Source organism: Eschrichtius robustus, chromosome 8 (genome assembly GCF_028021215.1).
Source record: "Eschrichtius robustus isolate mEscRob2 chromosome 8, mEscRob2.pri, whole genome shotgun sequence".
Classification (NCBI taxonomy): Eukaryota; Metazoa; Chordata; class Mammalia; order Artiodactyla; family Eschrichtiidae; genus Eschrichtius; species Eschrichtius robustus.
In genome coordinates, this window is record NC_090831.1 from 127,980,466 (window position 1) to 127,997,063 (window position 16,598).

At 39.3% G+C, this 16,598-nt stretch overlaps 1 protein-coding gene across 6 annotated transcripts in view; it reads left to right on the forward strand.

Moving 5' to 3' along the window:
- RBM33 (RNA binding motif protein 33) overlaps positions 1–16,598 on the forward strand; it is a 118,659-nt gene that overhangs the window by 2,096 nt on the left and 99,965 nt on the right. For all 6 annotated transcript variants that reach the window (XM_068549755.1, XM_068549756.1, XM_068549758.1 and 3 more), the window contains exon 2: positions 12,674–12,752. In XM_068549755.1, coding sequence (XP_068405856.1) covers positions 12,674–12,752 — 79 coding nt within the window. The remainder of the gene's footprint in view (positions 1–12,673; positions 12,753–16,598) is intronic.

The window sequence follows — 16,598 nt, forward strand, 5'->3', positions numbered from 1 at the left end:
TCTTCTTTCTGTCTCAGATATGCCCATCTCTTGCTTGTGTGCCTCCCTCACCTAAATTCTGTGGCACTCTTCTTTCTTCAGAGCATTTATCTGAGTTTGTGATTTTATTTGGTTATTTATTTACTTTTGTAAAATCTCCCTTCCCCAGTATCCTATAAGCCCCTTGAGGACAGGAATGCTGCCTGTTTTACCTGCCGTGTATTCCAAGTTCCCGGCATGTAGTGTATGTTCAACAAATATTTGACAAATTAATGATTAAACAATAAAATATTTTCTTTATGAATCCCTTTGCACCCTGTTCTGTGCATATGTAAGTTGCACATTTACAGCTGTGTGGCTTTTTATGGTATGAATGGAATCACGTAGTGCGCCCCAGCTTGTTCACTTAGTAGTAGGTCTTGGCGATCTCTCCTGTGTTAGTAGGTGAGAGTTACATGGATCCACCGTTTATTGATTAACCATTTTTGTATTGATGGGCATTTCAGTTATATGTCCTTTTCCACTGCTGTGGAAAATTCTGCACTAAACGTCTACAGACACATCTTGGTGTGCTTAAGCAAATATTTCTGCAGGATTGATAACTCTAGAAGTGGAAATACGGTGTTGTAGGCTACATATATTAAAAACTTTTTTTGTGTGTGTGTTTGTTTGTTTTTCAGCCTTGTACGTGGGATCTTAGTTCCCCGATCAGGGATTGAACCGATCAGGGATTGAACCCGGGGCCACACCAGTGAAGGCCCGGAATCCTAACCACTAGGCCACCAGGGAACTACCCCTCCACCCAAGTTTTTTTTAATTGAAGTGTAGTTGATTTACAAAGTTGTGTTAGTTTCAAGTGTACAGCAGAGTGATTCATTTATATATGTTTACACATATATATATTTTCTTTTTCAGATTTTTTTTGGTCACTTGTTTTTCATAAATTTTTTTTGTAATGGTGTCTCCATGCCAAGAGTTCCTCTGTGCTTTTAATACTTTATGCTTCTTTGCTTTTTTATGTTTAGCTTTTATTGCATATGGAATTTTATTTTGGGTGTGGTGTGAATTTGGGGCTTCTAACAGTTCTAATATGATTTATTGAATTCTCTATCTTTTCCAACTTTATAACATTAAATTCTCATTCATAGTTTTAAAAAATTACTGCTTCATGGTGTGTGACTATATATATTATAGCATGTTTTTCAGTAATTTCAATTAGCTCTGCATTTAAAAAAAATAAACTTCAGAATCATCACATTTTATAAAGAATTCTGCTGAAATTCTTACTGGGATTGCATTGAGTTTATTAATATAACTTTGGGATGATGGATACTGTTACAATATGGGTTCTTTCGTTCAGCAGCAAGAATGTCTCACTGTCAAGCTCTTTTTTGCCCGTCAGTCATCTGCCACATTTCTGAGTACCTGCTCTGTGCTGGGCACTGATCTAAGAGGTTGGGATACATAAATATTGGAATAGAAGAGATTGCAGATACGAAGAAAATTTTACTTAAGGTAAGTTCCATAGGAGAAGGGATCTCTGTCTTCTATGGAACGTACCTTAGTAAAATTTTCTTTATATAGTTTTCTTACATTTCTTGTTAGTTTTATTCCTAGATATTTTGTATTTGTTGTTGTTGTGGATGGTATAGTTTTTCATCCTATTATATTCTGAAATTTGTTGCTGATCTACTATAGAAAAACTTTTTTTTTGGTTATTGTGTATAACTGGCTTATTGGGATCTTGTTTTAAGAGTTTGGTGCTTTAGATTTTCTAGTCAGACTGTCGTATCTGCAGTCTCTTCTATTTCAGTATTTATGTCTCATTTCTTGTACTTCTCGTTCTAGAACCATTCCTTGTCAAGTCCTCCAGTATAATGTTGGGTAATAGGAGTGATGACAGGCATCTTTGTCTTGTCATCTTGTTATGAGTTTAATGAGTGTTCTTTTAATGTTTTACCAGTGAGTATGGTGTTTGCTGTAGTTTTCTGATAGTTATTGTTTGTTTAGCTAAGAAAGTTTATTTTTTGAGTTGGGGTTTTAATTTTATCAAAGCCTTTTCTGCATCATTGAGGTGATCATGAGGCCCCTTCTTTAATATCTTACTGTGATGTATTGATAGATTTCCAATGCTGAATCAATCATGCAATCTTGGGTTCAAAACCTGCTGGTTCTGTAGGTCCTTTTCAGTGTTTTGTTGCTTTTCATTTTAGGATTTATCTGTGATCATAAGAGAGATAGGCTTATAGTTTTCTTCCTTTGTATTTGTGTGTGCACATGGTGCTATCCTATTTTTTTTTAAGATAGGCTGACTTCCTAGAATGAGTTGTGAGATTTTCTGGACATTGTAAAAATCTCTTTATTAAATGTCAGAAGAGCTCTTGTCTGCAAAGCCATTTGGATCTGTTGCCTGTTTATTTTTCGGTTTCTTCTGATATTATTGGTCTATTTAGCTTTTTTAAATCCATGGGTCAATTTTGATAAATTTTTCTGGGAAAATTATTCTTTATGTTTATATTTTCAAATGAACAAATATAAAGGCTTCAGTTTCTTACGAGTGGGTGTGTTGAAGGTAGGTAACTTTTTGAGACCCATGCATGTCTGAATAAATTCTTACTTTATTTTCATACTTGACTGATGATTTGGTAGGGTCTCGAACTCTAGATTTGACTTAGATTCATTTTCCTTAGATTTTTGGTGGTACTGCTGTGTTGTTCTCTGGCTTCCAGTTCTGCTCTTGAGAAGTCTGATGACATCCTGATTCCCTATCATTTGTATGTGACCTTTTTTTTTCTTCCTGGAAGGTTTTAACAGTTCCTCCTTACTGTTATAACATTCATTAGCATAGGTCTTTTTCTGTTTCTTGTGCTGCATTTGGTGGATACTTTAGTCTGGAAATATGCATCCTTCAGTTCTGGGAAATTTTCTTACAGTACTGTTTTTCTCCTTTCATTTCCTCTGTTCTCACTTTCTGAAATTCTTATTATTGGATTTTGATGCTTCATTTATACACACAAGATAAGCATGATGAGGCAGTTCATTAGGATTCTTTTGGAAGGATAGATACTTTGGTAGTTCACAGAGTCAGATAAAGTAGTTGGACAACTAAGACTGCAGAACAATAGAAGTCAGGGTGGTGTGGGCCTTGGGCGGGCTTGCAGCTGCTGATAGGGCTTGCTCCAGCTCGGCTCTGTGGCTGCCACTTCCTCTTCAGTTACTTTTCTTATAGACACAGGAATTTTGTTCCTGTTTGGCCAGGTGCTGTTCGTCTTTAGCTGATTTAGCTACAGCAAAATGTGGGTCCACTGTTCTACATCTTTTGATATTTTTATGTTTTTTGAAAGAAGCTGTAACTCTGGTACTTATATATAATTACATTTTTTAAATGTTGGCAACCAAGTTGATTAAAAAAAGACAACATAATTCAAAGAGAGTGTGTGTCTTCTAGGCCACCAGATTGCAACCTGTGCTTTAGAGTGATTCTGCCTTCGTGATTTTGTAGGTTCCATGAATTAGTGATTTTCCTACCTAAACACTGAGGAAGTTATGGTTACCCTTTAATATTTTTACATAGGAAATCAGAGGGTTTGTTACTGCAGTTGCTTCCTGAATAAATTCAAGAGCGTTGTACTTCGTGTTTGGTAGACCAGGGTTTAAATCTGATTTTGCTCTTTCCTAACTTTTCACATCTGTAGAAGGAGAATTTGGGGATGGATTAAATGAGAAGACAAATATAAAAATGCTAGCTTGCTGAAGTAAAATGAAGCCTCTCTTCAGCTCTTCAGTAGTGCTAGGCTTATTTGAGCTTTATCAGTCTTGTTTTAGTTAGGGCAGAGGCCATGCTTTGCCTTCCAAGTGTGAAGGGTTTTAACACAGGATTTAGAGGCTTGTACAATCCTTGGAAAGGCTGGGGGTGTGATGGTCAGGAAAACTTAGTCTGGTTATCTGATACTGATGGTCAGGAGCTTGCCCAGAAGCCGTTGTAACTGAAGACTATTGCGGAAGCTCCAGTGGACTGTCTCAAGTCTGCAGCACTGGAGGTGTTGACTTCTGATGGTATTGAGTCTCAAGAAGCCCCCACTGACCGTCACAGCTCCTGCAAGCCCGGATGCCACACATGGTTTTCAAGAGCACATTCTGACCTCTGAGAACCTCATATCTGCAGTGTGTGTGTCCGTCTGTCATCTGTCCTGCCTCTGCCTCATCAGAGTAACTGATGATAATTGTGACTCAAAGCTCCTGTGACTGCCTTACCTTGCATACTCTAACTCAAAACCACACAGGGAAGGAGGCTCTGGGAAGTCTATTCCTCCCATTCTCTGCACCATTGCGTAGAGCGGAGGGGACCACAGTCTCAGCAGAGCTGTTACTTCTGTCTGTGGAAGGAAAGACAGATGGGTGGAAGGACTTTCTCCCTTTCTTTGACATTTCTTCCCGGACACTTCACCAATTTAGCAACTAATCTTTAGCAATTGAGAAGGTTTCCCTTTTTAAAAAGAAGGTGTGGATTCTTGGGAAAAGAAATGGGGTGTCATTTCCTCTAGATTCTAAGTCATCATGGGAACATTCAGTTGGCTGAGCTCAGACTACTTGTCCTCTCCCAGCCTGCCCGGGCCAGCAGAGAACTCAAGGGCCTAGCTTTTATGGCTTCTGTAATTGGGAGGCAGAGCCCTGCCCTGTCTTCCTTCAGGAGTCATACTGTGATTAATTTCCAACACAGGAAGAGGAAATTCAGTTGTAAGACCCGCAAACAAATTGTCAGTGTGCACTGCACTTCATAAGCGAAATACAAAGTTCACTTCAGGGAAACCTCTCCAGGGTCCCATGAAAGTAAGAGAGTTTTAGAACAAGACTACAAATAGTTCTTCAAGTACCTGATGTAGGGGTGCCTTCTGAAAATTTTCCTTGGTTACTCAAAATTTGATAGTTATACTGTAGGGCGAAGATGCTCACTTTGAATGTTCTTAAATATGAGTCCAATTCCTTTCTCTAGTTGCTGTTTAAATAAAGGGTCTGGATTTCCTCACTTATAAAATATGGAATTTTGACTCTGTTAGTGATTTAGAATATGAGCATGTATACATGAGAATGGTGTTGAGGCGAAAGAAAGAAGGTTAGAACCTTTGGACTAGAGCAAAGATTGGCAAACTTCGTAAAGGGCCAAATGGTAAATATTTTAGGCTCTGCAGATCACAGGGCTTCTGTTGCAATCTTCTGCTGTGCCTTGTAGCTTGAAAGACCTATAGAGAATATGTAACTGAATTAGCATACAGTGTTCCAATAAAAGCTTATTTCTATACATCAGGCAGTAGCCAAATTTGGACAAAAAGAGGTGGCAGACCCTACGTGGCCTGTGGACTGTAGTTTGCTGACCCTTGGACTAGACAGTTGCTAGAACCCTGTTCCAAGCTAATATTCTATAAAATTTCTAATCTAAGCTGCAGGTTCCTGGAAAGGATGAGGAAATAAGAATGATAAGTAAAAGAGTTGTGTTCGTTATAGATATCTAATTGCTGTGTAATTGAATATTGTAAAAATTCCAGTAGCTGTTTTTAAGTCTTGCTGATGAGGAAAGTTGATTCCCTTAATAACATAGCATGTCTGGTATAATGTTTAGCCTTAGAAGGAGAGTTTCTAGGTAAAGGCATTGACCACTCTTGTCCTGCTGAGTTAATCTTCCCCTTGGTCTTCAGGGATGTGCTCTTTTTCCTTTAAAACTCTGGATTAGTGTGGACATGTTTTGTTCTCTTGGTTCTGCACAGTATGACAGATATAAACTAGAACTTTAAAAAAAAAGCATTTGTTTATATTCTAAAGGAGAACAGAAGGGGAGTGATGCAGAAAATGTAAGAAGAATAAAAATAGGCATACAGAGTTCTTGTCTTAGTTTGTTTCTTAGGATTTTGAGTTAGAGTTCTTTTCATATCCATTTTTACATTCCATATTCCAGGTGGAAAGAAAGTATGTTTTTGTTTTCTGCTTTATCAGGTGTGGTTTTTCCTTTGCTTAATGTGGTTTTGTCCAAGCACAAGGTTACCCACATTTACAACCTTTCGTGTCTCCTTTTGGGAATTCTAGTTATTTTCCACTTCCTTTAGGTATTTAGTTTCTCTCGGCAGTGTTTCACAGTTCTTAATTAATAGGTCTTTCACAGATTTTATTATGGTTATCCCTAGTATGTATTTCATATTTTTATGCTAGTGCAAAGATTTGTTTTTTAATTTCCAACTGCTCATGCCTTGTATGTAGAAAAACTATGGATTTTTTTAATATTGTTCTTATATTCTGCGACCTTATTTCATTCACTGAATAGTTTCAGTACCTTTTTTTCATAGATTCCATATGATTTTCTACATAGTTGATCATGTTTGCTGTGAATATGACAGTTTTACTTCTTTCTTTTCTATCTGAATTCCTTTTATTTCTTTTTCTTGTCTGGTTGCACTAGGTAGAACTTCCATTACAGTGCCGAATTGCAGTGTAATGGAAGCCACAATCCCAGTCTTGTTCCTGATTCCAGATGAAAGCACTGAGTCTTTGCCTTTACCTGTGATGTTTGTTATAGGTTATTCTTACAGATGCCCTTTGATCAGGTTAGGGAAATACTATTCTATACTTAAATTTGATGAGAGTTTGTATAAGGAATGTGGATATTGGGTTTTGTAAAAAAAATAAATTTATTTATGTATTTATTTTTGGCTGCGTTGGGTCTTGGATGCTGCACGCGGGCTTTCTCTGGTTGCGGGGAGCGGGGCCTACTCTTCGTTGCGGTGTGCAGGCTTCTCATTGCGGTGGCTTCTCTTGTTGTAGAGTGCAGGCTCTAGGCGCTCGGGCTTCAGTAATTGTGGCACGTGGTCTCTAGAGCGCAGGCTCAGTAGTTGTGGCGCACGGGCTTAGTTGCTCCACGGCATGTGGGATCTTCCCAGACCAGGGCTCGAACCCGTGTCCCCTGCATTGGCAGACGGATTCTTAACCACTGTGCCACCAGGGAAATCCTGGGTATTGGGTTTTGATTAATGCTTTTTCTCCTTATATTGAGATGATAATTTGGTTTTCTACTTTTAGTGTGTTATTATGACACATTACATTGATTTTTAAAAAGTATTGATTTTTGGATGTTAACGAACCGTTCATTCCAGGGATAAACCCATGTGGTCGTGATGTGTATTATCCTTTTAATGTATTATTGAGTCCTATATGCTAATTTTTTAAAAATAATTTTTGCATGTATGTTCATGAGGAATAATCGTCAAATTTTTTTTTCTTTTAATATCTTTGTCTAGTTTTATAGTGGCCTCAGAATGAATTTGATAGTGTTTTACTAGTGTTTCATGTATCTCTGCTGTAATCTTTTTTTTTTTAATGGACACAGTTTTCTCTCTTTTTTTTTTTTTAAAATTAAATGAGGTTAAGGATTTTTTTTTTTAAGACAATCAGATGTTTATTTATTTATTTATTTTTTTATGGCTGTGTTGGGTCTTCCTTCCTGTGCGAGGGCTTTCTCTAGCTGTGGCAAGCGGGGGCCACTCTTCATCGCGGTGCGCGGGCCCCCCCACCATCGCGGCCTCTCCTGTTTCAGAGCACAGGCTTCAGACGCGCAGGCTCAGTAGTTGTGGCTCACAGGCCTAGTTGCTCCACGGCATGTGGGATCTTCCCAGACCAGGGCTCGAACCCGTGTCCCCTGAATTGGCAGGCAGATTCCCAACCACTGCGCCACCAGGAAAGCCCAGTTTTCTCTTTTAAATACTTGTTTTATTTTTTATTATTTGTTTATTTTTGCTGCACCGGGTCTTAGTTGTGGCATGCGGGCCTCTTTTTTTTTTAATAAATAAATTGATTGATTGATTGATTGCTGTGTTGGGTCTTCGTTGCTGCGCGCAGGCTTTCTCTAGTTGCAGTGAGCGTGGGCTACTCTTCATCGCGGCCCACGGGCTTCTCATTGCGGTGGCTTCTCTTGGTGCGGAGCACGGGCTCTAGGTGCAGGGGCTTCAGTAGTTGTGGCATGCGGACTCAGTAGTTGTGGCTCGTGGGCTCATTAGTTGTGGTGCGCAGGCTTAGTTGCTCCGTGGAGTGTGGGATCTTCCCGGACCAGGTCTTGAACCCGTGTCCCCTGCATTGGCAGGCGGATTCTTAACCACCGTGCCACCAGGGAAATCCACGTGCGGGCTTCTTAGTTGCCACACTTGGACTTCTTAGTTGTGGCATGCGGACTCTTAGTTGTGGCATGCACGTGGGATCTGGTCCCCAGACCAGGGATCGAACCAGGGCCTCCTGCGTTGGGAGCGTGGAGTCTTACCCACTGGATCACAAGGGAAGTCCCTCTGCTCTAATCTTTATCATTTACTTCCTTTTGCTATGTTTTGGTTTAATTTCCTTTTCTTTCTCCAGTTCCTCAAGATTTTATAAGGTTGTTGATTTGGGATCTTTCTTCTTTGTTAGTGTAGACAATTATAAGCAAAAATTTTTCTCCAAGTACTGCTTTTGCTGCATCCCATAAACTTTGGTATGTTGTATGTTTGTGTTCATTTTTCTCAAAGTACGTTCTTATTTCCCTGTTTCTTATTTCTTCTTTGATCTGTTGGTTGATGAAGTGTATTGGTTAATTTTCATGTATTTGTGAATATTTCAGTTTTCCTTCTATTTATTTCTAGTTTTATTATACAGTTGACCCTTGAACAATGCAGGGGTCAACTGCAACACTCTATGCAGTTGAAAATCCACGCATAACTTCGCAGCCGGCTATCCATATCCATGGTTCTGCATCTGTGGATTCAACCAATCACGGATTGTGTAGTACTGTAGTACATATATATTAAAAAAAAATACACACATAAGTGAAACCTATGCAGTTCAATCCAGTGTTGTTCAAGGGTCAACCATTTTTTAGTCAGGTTTGTATGCTTTGTATGATTTTGACCTTCTGAAACTATTAATTAAGAATTGTTTTATGGCCTAACATATATCCCAGAGAATGTTCCATGTACACCTGAGAAGAATGTATATTCTGCTGCTGAGTTGAGTGTCCTGTATTTATCTGTTAGGTCTAATATCCAGTATAATTTCATCTTTTTTAGAAAACGATAGTACTGTACCATTTATTTTTAAAACGAGCTTTGCAAAGTCTTAAATTTCTATTTTACTTCCAAATACTCTCATGTTAACTTGATTATGTCTGCAGAGACCCTGTTTCTAAATAAGGTCACATTCATAGCTGGGGGAATGGGGAGGTAGGACTTACACGTGTCATTTTGGGGCACACAGTTCAATCAACTACAGAGTCAGTTAGCAACGAATTTCTTCTGTTTTTGTTTAGCTGTGAATGTCTTTTTTTCACCTTTATTTTGATAGTTTTGCTGGATATAGAATTCTTTGAGCACTTGGTATATGCCTCTGACCTCCATTGTTTCTGATGAGAATTAGTTGTTAATCTTATCGCATTTATAAGTGCTGAGTTGTTTTTCTCTTGCTGCTGCTGAGGTTTTCTCCTTGTCTCTGAAACATTTTGACTATGATGTGTGTATTTGTAGATCTCTGTGTTTAGTTTACTTTGAGTTTGTTGAACTTTTTGAATGTGTAGATTAATATTTACAAATAAATTTGAGAAGTTTTCAGCTATTATTTTTTCAGATATTTCTCCCTGCTTCTATTTCTCTTTTTCTCCTATTACACATATATTGGTGTGCTTAATGGTATCTCACGTTTCTCTGAAGCTATGTCCATTTTTCCTTTCTGTTTTTTGGATTGGATAATCTCTGTTGATCTGTTTACGAGTTTACCGGTTCTTTTTTTTTGCCAGTTCAAATCCGTTGTTGAGCCCCTCTAGTGAATTTTTCATTTTAGTTATTTTTCAATTATAGAATTTTTTTGTTTCTTTTTTATAATTACTGTTTATTCATACTGTTTATTTGGTGCAACATTGTCATCATACCTTCCTTTAGTTCTTTAATCATGGTTTCATTTAGTTATTTGAGCATACTTATAATGGCCTATTTGTCTGTTAAAGCTGACATTCATGGTGTGTGGGATCTTAGTTCCCTGACCAGGGATCAGACCCGTGCCCCCTGCATTGGAAGTGCAGATTCTTGACCTCTGGACTGCCTGGGAAGTCCTTCACAGGCAGTTTCTGTTGCCTGCCTTTTTTCTGATGGGTTATGGGTTGTACTTTCCTGTTTCTTTGCATGTCTTGTAATTTCTTGTTGGAAATTGGACATTTTAGATAATATTTTGTGTCATGGCTGAATGCTGGTCTTCCCACTTCTCCACCCCAGGCCTGTTTTTACTTGCTTGTTTACTTGTTTGGTGACCAGCTAGGTTTTAAGTGAAGTCTGTTCCCACCCGACACCCCACTCTGGGCAGTGTGAAGCTTCTGATGTCACTCCTCAAGGGGGCCACAGCCTTGGGCATGCCCACAGTCACCCTGGGTTGGTGGTGCTTTGGCTGGGCTCCTTCTGTCTTTTTCTCTGACCACACCTTCCACAGTGCCTGGGCCATAATTTCCTTCACAGACTGGCCAGTCAAATTCAGGCTCCTTTGATTGGATAGTGTCTGAGGTCAGTGACTGAGATCTGTTATAAGTAAGTGAGGACACTGGTCCCTGTCTCCTCATTTCTCTCTGGTCCACTAGGCATCCTGCAGTTCAGTCATTATCTCCAGTGACTCTTATCTTTCTAATAATCTCTCTCCAAAACCTTCACTGTTTGTGAGAGCACCTTTCGCTTAGGACTTTTTTTGTACTCTGTTCATAAGGAAGTTAGCTTCTCTGAGAGAGTTTTGGAGCTCTGGTGTTACAAGGTTTGCTTTGCCCCTTGGGCTGCCTCTGAGCCCCAGTTCTTGTGCTGTGGGTGGGGACAGTGATGCACTTGTCTCTTGGGTGACACCCTTGCTCTAGGAGCTGAGTGCCTGGGTGGCAGCAGGGTGGGGGGCGGGTGCTGGCAGTAGCCCTGGATCTGCTTGCTTACCTCTCGGTATGAAACTCCCACCTCGTGAGCTGGGGCAGGGGTGATCTGGGCGCCGGTGGCGTCTGTACCACACTTGGGGCCTGGGTGAAAGAAGGGAACCCCCCCCCCTCCTGCTCACACCCGGGAGTTAAACTCAGCGCCAGGCAGGTTGCGTAGGGGGAGGAATGCGGAGGTCTGTGTTCTTGGCTGCACTGGTCTAGAGTGGATGGAGTTGGTGCCTCGATGAGCTGCGAGGGGGAGGAGTGAGTGCGTTCTGGTTCAGAAACCACAGAATCCTGTAGCCGTTCTTACCAGATTTGAGTAGGTTTCTTGGATGAGTGTTTTCCATTTAATGTATGCATTTAGAATCAATTCCAGAGACATTAAATAGTCATTTCATTAAAAATAATTTTCACCAGTTTCACAGAGAGTGGGTTGGTGGAGCTCCTCCTGATGTCATACTGTAAGCAGAATTCCCCAAGGATGCTAATTCTTTAATATCTCTCATTCTTCTTCTTTTTTTTTTTAAAGCACCTATTCTGTTTGGTAGTGTATGGTAGGAATTGATGTATTACTTTGCTAGAACTTTATTGGTTAATTTCTAGCCCCAGGCTGGAAAAATTCCTGGGGTTTTATGTTTATATCATCTGGCTCCCCTAGGTAGACTCTCTGGGGAGACATATGCTGCTGCTTCTCAAGCCTCTTTGCTTGCATGTGTTCTCAGATGAAAAACTTAAATTCCAATTCTTTTATTTTCCTAATAATAAAAATAAATTTGAAAATGAGGTAGGAGATGTGGTGTATATGCGAAATATACACTCAGTATGGAAAAAAATGTAAAATATCTTAATCTTTTCTGTATCGAGTACATGTTATAATGATGTTTTTGATACACTAGGTTAAAATGTTGTCAACATTTAACCTGTTTAAATTTCGTCTTTATTTAAAAATTTTTTTAAGTTTTTTAAAAATTGAAGTATAGTTGATTTACAATATTCTGTTAGTTTCAGGTGTACAACAAAGTGATTTAGTTATTTTTTTTTCAGGTTATATTCCATTATAGATTATTAGAAGGTGTTGAATATAATTCCCTGTGCTGTACAGTAAATCCTTTTTGCTTATCTATGGTAGTTTGTGTTTATTAATCCTGTACTCTTAATTTGTCCCTCCCTCCCTCCGTCGCTGTCCCCTTTGGTAATCATAAGTTTGTTTTCTATGTCTGGTTCTTTTTACTTTTTAAAATGTGAGCACTAGTAAAATTTAAAATTATGTATGTAGCTTGTATTGTATTTCTATTGTTTGTTAATTCTCTACATTATCTCTACTGCCCTTTAATAGGGTGTTTTCCATGATTAATTTGGAAAAATGTAAAAATTTCAAAAAGTATTAGAAAAGTCTCTTTAATTTTTGCAAAGTCAGCTATTTTCCCCTTTTATATAGTTGTAGTAAAAAATATGTACTCAAAAACCATTGTTTTATAAAGAAAAGTTTTACTTAAATTTATGATTTAAAAAAAACTATTCTGTCAGTTTGCATGCCTGATAGTGTTTAGTAAGTTGATTTTCTTTAGGTAGATATGTGCTTTAAAATTTTTTAATTGTTGAAAACGGCTAAAGCATTTATAATTGGTGTATATGAAATTTTAGTATTTTAAAATGTCGTGTCAGGAATCCTTAAATGAAACAAGTTGTTTCAGTATTTGAATGTGTGTCTGTTTTAATTTAGTAAGACTGACTTTCGTGGCCTCTCGCTCACAGATGATGACTTTGACCAGTTTGATAAGCCTGGTGCAGAGCGGTCCTGGCGGAGAAGAGCTGCAGACGAGGACTGGGACAGGTGCGGAAACCCCTTGTTATGTGCAGGGTCCATGCTGATTTATCTCCTGTCGCTAGGGCACACAGAGATCTTTACTGAAAGCAGTGTGTTAGCTGCTGATGCTCTTTCCTGGGTAGGCTGGTCCTCACTGGGCGAAAGTAGGGCAGGGGCGAGCACTCCAGGTGGAAGGCTTTGTAGTGGGCTTCTACCCCAGGCCTGTGCTGTCTCAGGGCTGCCAGTGGAGCACTGGGGGTCTTATCTCTCTGTTTTTATACAGTGATGGTACTGACTTGGTGGGCACCCAGAGCTATTGTTGGAGTAATTGTACACCTACAACAACAATAGCAACAGAATTCCTCCACATCCTACATAATATTTGGCTAGACGTTAACATTTTTGCTGTTTTAATTTGTGTAAAATGGTATCTCGTAGTTTAAATTTGTATTGCTCTGATAACTAGTGAAGATGGAAATCTCCCTTTAGGAATACACACACACACACACACACACACACACTCTATTAAAAATGTCGACAGTTATGATAGATGTCAGTGCCGTGTAGTGATTACTTCTGGGAAGGCGCTCTAGTAGGGGTTAGAGGGCTGTGCACTGGAGAAGCGCACAGAGGCCTTCATTTGAGTTGGGGGAGTTCTCAAATGATGACTACGCGTTACGTATTTCTTACCGTCTTAAATACTGTGTTGAAAATGTGAACATTACCTTGGAGTTGCAGTCAGAAAGTTTGATAATGAAGGTCAATAGACCTGAATAAGGAACAACAACGATATATACTGCTGTGAAAAGAATACCTGGTTGCCGTTTGAAAACTGTGATGTCCCAGAAGTTTTACTGAAAAATCTACATTAAAAACTATGTAATTCTTTTAGTCTACATAAAGTTGATTACCCTCAATGACTCTTAAGGTAGTCCATAAAAAAGTGAGAGCTTAGAGCAAAGTTTTCTATATAAGCAGTGGTCCTATTGGGAAGTACTGATAACTAGTTTTATTTAAAAGACTATGATGGGGAGCTGAGTAAAGTCTTGTGTATTTTCATAGTTTACTCATCATTTGGACTTTCTGTTCTGTTAGTCATCTGGTAGTATTTATGTCTGTTTTTTGTTTGGGTTGCTTGTCTTTTCCTTATGGATTTTAGGGATTCTTTATACTTGAAATTTATTTTTTGCGCTTAGAGATATCTCCTTCCAGTCTGTGGCATGTATTGTCTTAAACTTAATAGTCTTCAAGTAGATTTTTATAAATAATATCATTATAATCTTTTCCTGTATGGTTTTTGTTTATTTTTTTAAATTAAAATATGAAAAATGTGTTTGGAAATCATTTTCAGACTTACGGGAAAGTTGCAAGAATAACCCCAAAATTCTTACAAGCCCTTCTCTCAGACTCACGGTTGCTTTTTGTCATATTCATGTTATTCTCTCCCTCTTTACACGCTCACATACACACACATAGAACATTTTTCTTTCCTGTACCATTTGACAGTAGTTTGCAGTAGTTTGTATCATGCCATTTTCTTCTGAATCTACATTGGTTATCCAAGGTTTGTCAGTTGTCCCAGTAATGTGCTTTCTAGCCAAAAATGAGTTTCTTTTCCTCCTCTTTGTTTCTTCATCTGGAAGAATTCTGTCTTTAAAGACTTCTGTAAAGGCTTCTGTAAAGCCTCTGTCTTTAATGACTTTTGACATATTTGAAGAGGACACACTGTTTATCTTGTAGCAGCCCTCAAGTGTGGCTTTGCTAGTGTCTCCTCAAGCCTAGATTCAGGTTGTGCATTTGGTAAGGAGCACTCTTTGGTGACACCGTGGCCTTCCTGAGGGCACCTCTCCAGGAGACATGTGATGTCAGTCAAGCTGCTTTCTGCCTTTTGTCCTCAAGAAATTCTTCCCTACCCTGTATTCTGTATGTTCCTATGAAAGTTTTAAAGTGTTTTTTGGTCTCCGTCCCTCCCTCCCTCCCTCCTTTTCTTCCTTCGTTCCTTCCTTCCTCCTGAAATTGATTAAATTGATTGATTTTTTTTTTTTTAACTTATTGAGAATTTCAAGTGTATATGAGAATAGTACAGTGCAGGCAATATACCATCCTTCAGCTTCAACGGTGTCAGTAGGAAGCACTCTTGTTTTATCTGTGATCTCTGTAACCCTCCTCACATCACAGACATAATTTCATCTGAAAATATATCAGATTGTATCTCTCTAAAAAATAAAGGATTTATAAATATAGGCATAATAGAGTTATATCTAAAAAGAAGTCCCTTAATAGGAATGTCTTATTAATGTTCACATTTTCCTGATTGTCTCATGTATATATAAGTATATTATAAATACACACACATATAGTGTGGATATGTGTCTGTGTGTTCTTTTATAGTTTGACTTGGAGTCCAAATAAGATCTATATTTCATAATTGATTGGTAGGTCTTTTAAGTATTGTTTCATCTGTAAGTTCTCTCCACAGTTTTTGTTAGTTCCCTGAAGTTTTTGTTGAAGAAACAAGGGGTTTATCTTGGAGAATTTCTACTTTTGGTGATTGCATCTCCTGGAGTGTTTTTAGTATGTTCCTTCATCTCTTGCATTTTCTGTAAATTCATAGTTAGATCTGGAGGTTGATCAGATCCAGGTTTGAATTTGGGCAGGAGTAGGGGCTCTGCAGTGTCTCAGTTGGTGGTATGTTCCTCCGTCAGGAGCTTCACAATGTCTTGTTCACTTTTTGTGGGGTTACCAGCCATTAGATGACGTAAGTGGTGACATTCTCATTCTGTCATTCCTTCTTTTTCTGTTAGTTGTGGTAATTCTGTAAAGTACTTGGTTCTTCTGAGGTACAGAATAAGTGCTTGATTCTTTACTTTTATTTACCAGTTTTCAAAATAATGGGTCAGTTCCTTAGCATCCTCCAGAGGTGAGTTCTATTTTTGAATCATTTCAAATGCATAGATTTAAATACTGCATGTGTTTTTTTAATCCACTGTAGTTACTATTCTTATTAATGTTTGAATTGTCCCAGTATTTGTTCAGTGGGAATTTATTTTGGTTGTTGTGACATTTGTTGGTCTTCTGCTATGATGGAATTGGGTTTTGTTTGCAGTGAGACAGGGCTCTAGTTTTTCTTGTTCTTTCCAGTGTGACTAGCATTTGTCCCAGTGTCCTCTCTTCACCTCTTCCATGTACTGGATGGTAGAGGAGAAGTTTGAAAGTTTAGGAGAAGAGTGAGTCAAAACGTATCAGTGTACGTCCCGGTAGGAAAGAGCATGTTGAGGAGGTCTCCACTGAAGGTCATTTGATGATGGGGACGTTGACAGGGCCGGGCTAAAGAAGCAGCTGTGGCACTGGGGGAGCAGCAGCAGGCCCGCGGGGGAGGGGTGTCCGAGGGCCCAGCCAGGGCTGCGCTTGTGTGGGGGGTGGAACTGGAGCTGAGCAGGTGGGGGGGGCATCTCTCCTCCTGCTTTGTGACATTCCTTTGGGAGCTCCCATGGCCAAGCTCATCCAGAAGAAAGGCCGGGGGAACCGGAGAGCCCGTGGGAGCCGTTCCCGGAGACCCTCTCCAGGGCCTGGAGCCGGCAGGGACCAGACGAGGGTGGCCTGGAGTGGGGAGGCACAGAGACGATGAACTCACGTGCAGTCTTTGTTGTCACTTAGATTTCTCATTTTGAAAGGCTGCAGCCAGGTGACTGCCTGCAAAATACCTGTTTCCCGAAAAAGTCTTTTAGTATAATTCTGTTTGTTAGTAAAAATGTACTTGCTCCCTAAGAGCTGGTTGTCTCTCATCTTTGATAAGAAATACCTGCCAAAGAGGTTGTTCTTCCTCCAGTAGTGTTTACTGGTGAAATCTTGTGGGAGCTCTGCCATTGAATG